The sequence below is a fragment of the Salvelinus sp. IW2-2015 genome, unplaced genomic scaffold (assembly GCF_002910315.2).
Source record: "Salvelinus sp. IW2-2015 unplaced genomic scaffold, ASM291031v2 Un_scaffold1978, whole genome shotgun sequence".
In the NCBI taxonomy this organism is placed as follows: Eukaryota; Metazoa; Chordata; class Actinopteri; order Salmoniformes; family Salmonidae; genus Salvelinus; species Salvelinus sp. IW2-2015.
Window position 1 is genome coordinate 364159 of NW_019943329.1, and position 4814 is coordinate 368972.

At 48.3% G+C, this 4814-nt stretch overlaps 1 protein-coding gene across 1 annotated transcript; it reads right to left on the reverse strand.

The window, feature by feature from the left end:
• Positions 1 to 770: 770 nt before the first annotated feature.
• On the reverse strand, positions 771 to 1965 carry LOC139024881 (lebercilin-like). Its single transcript, XM_070439858.1, has one exon. The coding sequence runs from the start codon at positions 1963 to 1965 to the stop codon at positions 988 to 990; it is 978 nt and encodes a 325-aa protein (XP_070295959.1). The 3' UTR covers positions 771 to 987.
• Between the last annotated feature and the right edge of the window lie 2849 nt (positions 1966 to 4814).

Sequence of the window (4814 nt, forward strand, 5' to 3'; positions counted from 1 at the left end):
TTGTGCTGACGTTGCTTCCAGAGGCAGTTTGGAACTCGGTAGTGAGTGTTGCAACCGAGGACAGACGATTTGTACGCGCTACGCGCTTCAGCACTCGCTTGTCCCMTTCTGTGAGRTTGTGTGGCCTACCACTTTGCTGTTGAGCCGTTGTTGCTRCTAGAAGTTTCCACATCACAATATCAGCACTTACAGTTGACCGGGGAAGCTCTAGCTGGGCAGAAATTTGACGAACTGACTTGTTGGAAAGGTGGCATCCTATGACGGTGCCACGTTAAAAGTCACTGAGCTTTTCAGTAAGGCCATTCTACTGCCAATGTTTGTCTATGGAGATCACATTGCTGTGTGCTACATGTTATATAACTGTCAGGAACGGGTGTGGCTGAAATAGTGAAATCCACTCATTTGAAGGGGTGTCCACATACTTTTGTATAGATAGTGTATCTCTGCAACAATTCAATAACCAACGTTACAGCTGTCAATGTTAAAGCTGTCAACGTCAAATCAAATCAAATGTATTTATAAAGCCCTTCTTACATCAGCTGATGTCTCAAAGTGCTGTACAGAAACCCAGCCTAAAACCCCCCAAACAGCAAGCAATGCAGGTGTAGAAGCACGTCAGCGTTAAAGCTGTCAACATCAGGGCATCATTTGAGGCGGAGCCTAAGTCTGTCTGAAAGTGCTGATGTTCTTCCCTGATTGTACAGACTCCCCTGAGCAACACACACACACAGTATTGACACACACACACTGGGAGACATTTATCTATCAGATTAAACAGTCCATAACCAGGCTTAGATTTATCTGATATCAGAACAAATACGACTTAGTGCTTTTTATAAAACCCTGTGAAACCCCAACCACCGGGTCCACCTTTAGTATAGTGARTAACAGCCTCAACGGCCAATCCAAGTGTCACTTCCTCCTTCGTTGACGAATCAGACGGCGAGTTCCTACTCAACAGACGAATCAAAAAAAAAAGTGATTTGATCAAAGTTTGAGTTCCTCGATGTCGTCGTCGAAGGAAGCAATGGCTCGTACGGTCGGCCTGCTCTCGGTCACGTGGAGGGAGGAAAGGAAGGGTGCAAGGGGACCTGCGGACGCTGGGGACTTGGGCTCAAAGGGGAAAAAGCCTTCTCTGCAGTTGCGGGGCCCGGTGAGGGTGGAAGTGGGAGGGCTAAGGAGGACGTCTGGGGGGCTGTCGGAGACCGGGGAGGGGCTAGWTGGGGGGCCAAAGAGCTGCTGCAACAAAGTGGACTTCCTCTCCTTTCCCGGGCCTGGTCCTAGTCCTCCTCTCTCCTTCCCTCTCTCTGACCGTCCCAGCAGCGCGTCCAGAGCCGAGGGCGGGGGAGGGGTCGGGAAGCCTGTACCCCCTCGTGGGGCCGGCCGTCCAAAGGATGGGGCGTAGCTACCGAAAGCCAGGTCCTCGCTTGAGTTCTGAGCCCTCACCCCTCTCCTCCCAGTCCCTGTCCCCGCCCCTGGACCCAAACCGCTCTCTTCCCCCCCTCGCCCTGACTTGTCCCCCTCCCTGCTCTCCGCCCCCCCACMCAGAACGCTCATCTCCTCCGGCTCAGTGAAGCTGAAGATGGAAGGTTTCTGGTTCCGTGGGTCGGAGAACCGTGGAGGAGAATGTGCAGTGGAACCTGAGCTAGATTCTAGGGGTTCTGGGTCAACCTCGTAGAACAGCCCAGCGTTCTGGGGTGGCTCGTTCTTCTTGTCAATTTCCCTCAGCTTTGCCAATAGWTGCTCCTTCCTGCGAAGCTCTGCCRCCGCCASTTCCTGACTGGCTAGCGCCTCTTGGTTCCGCCTCGCAACCTCTTCCAGGACTTGGCCACGCCTCTTCCTGTTCTCTTCCTCCTTATGGATCCGCCTCTTCCTCTCCTCCTCCTCTTTCTCCCAGCCTGTGGAGAGACAGAGACATATTATGTGATTCAGGATATGGTTACGATGAGAACGTGGTGGTGGCATGGTCAGAAGTAACTGTCAGGATATGGTCTATACACGTGGGTGGTGCTGGTCAGAGTACGGTTCCAGATATATTTATACGTGGTGGTGCTGGTCAGAAGTACGTTCAGGATATATTTTATAAAAGTGTGTGCTGGTCAGAAGTACGTTCAGGATATGGTTTTATACGTGGTGGTGTTGGTCAGAGTACGTTCAGGATAGTTATGGACGTGTTGGTGCTGGTCAGAGTACGTCCAGGATATGGTTATACGTGGTGGTGCTGGGTTCAGAGTACGTTCAGTTTTGATATTATTGGTTATTATTTCGTGCTTGGTCAGAGTACGTTCAGGTATATGGTTATATCGTGCTGGTCAGAGTAGTTCAGTGGATATGGTTATAATCGTGCTGGTCAGAAGTAACGTTCAGGATGAGTAGGTTATACGTGCTGGTTCAGGAGTCCGTTCAGGATATGGGTTATAACGTGCTGGTCAGAAGTACGTAGCGATAAGGTATAACGTGCTGGTCGAGTACGTTTCAGGAATATGGTTATACGTGCTGGTCCAGGAGTACGTCAGGATCATGGTTATCTGGTGGTGCGGTCAGAGTATCAGTTCAGGATAATGTTATAGTGTCTGGTGGTGCCTGGTCAGAGTACTTCAGAAGATAATGAGTATAACGTGCCCGGTCAGAGGTACGTTCAAGGATATGGTTAACGTGCTTGGCAGAAGTACGTTCAGGATATAGGTTAATACGTGCTGGTCAGAGTAACGTTCAGGATATGGTTATACGTGGTGGTGGCTGGGTCCAGAAGTACGTTCAGGATATGGTTATAACGTGCTGGTTCAGAGTACGTTCAGGATATGGTTATACGTGCTGGTCAGAGTACGTTCAGAGGCATATGGTTATACGTGCTGGTCCAGAGTACGTTCAGGATATGGTTATACGTGGTGGTCAGAGTACGTTCAGGGATATGGTTATACTTGGATGAGGTGCTGGCAGAAGACTGTTCAAGGAATAATGGTTATACGTGCTGGTCAGAGTAACGTTCAGGATATGGTTATAATTCGTGGGGTGGTGCTGGTCAGAGTTACGATTCAGGATATGGTTATACGTGCTGGTCAGAGTACGTTCAGGATATGGTTATATCGTGCGGTCAGAGTACGTTTCAAAGGATAATGGTATACGTGACTGGTCAAGTACGTTCAGGATATGGTTATACGTGCTGGTCGGAGTACGTTCAGGAAATATGTATACGTGCTGGTAGAGTTTACGTTTCAGCGATATGGTTATAGCGTGCTGGTCAGAGTACGTTCAGGATATGGTTATAGTCTGCTGGTCAGAGTACGTTCAGGGATTGGTTATATCGATGGTGGGTGTCCTGGTCAGATGTAGTTCAGCGCGATAATGGTTATACGTGAGTGGTGCTGGTCAGAGTACGTTCAGGATATGGTTATACGTGCTGGTCAGAGTACGTTCAGGATACTGGTTATACGTGGCTGGGTTCAGAGTACGTTCAGGATATGTTATACGTTGGCTGCGTCAAGAAGTACGTTCAAGGATAATGGTTATAACGTGGTGGTGCTGGTCAGAGTAACGTTCAAGAGGATATGGTTATCACGTGCTAGAGTCAGCAGTATCGTTCAGGATTGGTATAAACTGCTGGTTCAGAGTTAACGTTCAGTTGGGATAATGTGTTAACGTGCTGGTCAGAGTAGCGTTCAGGAATATGGTTTATAACGTGGCTGGGTCAAGTACGTTCAGGAATATGGTTATTACTTTGGTGTGGGCTGGTATCAGAGTACGTTCAGGATACTGGTTTATTATCGTCTGGTCAGAGGTACGTTTCAGGATATGGTTATACGGGTGGTGCTGGGTCAGAGTACGTTTCAGGAATGGTTATCATCGTGCTGGTCAGAGTAGTTTCCAGGATATAGGTTATACGTGCTGGTCAGAGTAACGTTCAGGATTATGGTTATACGTGCTGGTTCAGAGTACGTTCAGGATATGGTTATACGTGCTGGTCAGAAAGTACGTTCAGCGGAATATGGTTATAAACCGGTTGGGGGCCCCCCTTTTTTTTGTCCAGAGTACGTTCAGGAATATGGTTATACGTGGTGGTGGCTGGTCAGAGTACGTTCAGGATATATGGTTTATACGTGGTGGTGCTTGTCGGAGTACGTTCAGGATATGGTTATATCGTGGTGGGCTGTCCATAGAGGTTACGTTCAGCTGATATGGTTATACGTGCTCGGTCAGAGCTACGTTTCAGGTATGGTTATTACGTGGTGGTGCTGGTCAGAGTAAGTTCAGGATATGGTTTAACGTGTGGGGTGCTGGTCAGAGTAGTTCAGGATAAATGAGTTAATACCGTGTGGTGCTGGTCAGAGTAAGTTCAGGATATTGGTTATAGCGTGGTGGTGCTGTCAGAGTAGTTCAGATATGGTTATGTGGTGGTGGCTGAGTCAGAGGTAAGTTCATGATATGGTTATCACGTGGTGGTAGCTGGTAGATAGTTTCAGGATATGGTTATAACGTGTGTGCGGTTCCAGTATTCAGGATTATGGTTATAAGAATCGTGGTGTGCTGTCAGAGTACGTGCAGTGGCGATATGGTTTATAAACGTTGGTGGTGCTGGTCAGAGTAACGGTTCAGGATATGGTTAATACGTGGTGTGCTGGGTCAGAGTAGTTCAGAGATACTGGTTATATCTTGTTGGTGCCCTGACAGAGATACGATCAGAGTAGTGGTTATATAAACGTGGTGGTGCTGGTCAGTATACGTTCACCGCGATATGGGTTATCAGCGTGGTGGTGTTGTGGTTTGTAGTTCAACCATCTCACGTCTCTGTATGTTTTCTTATTTCCTCAAGGTGT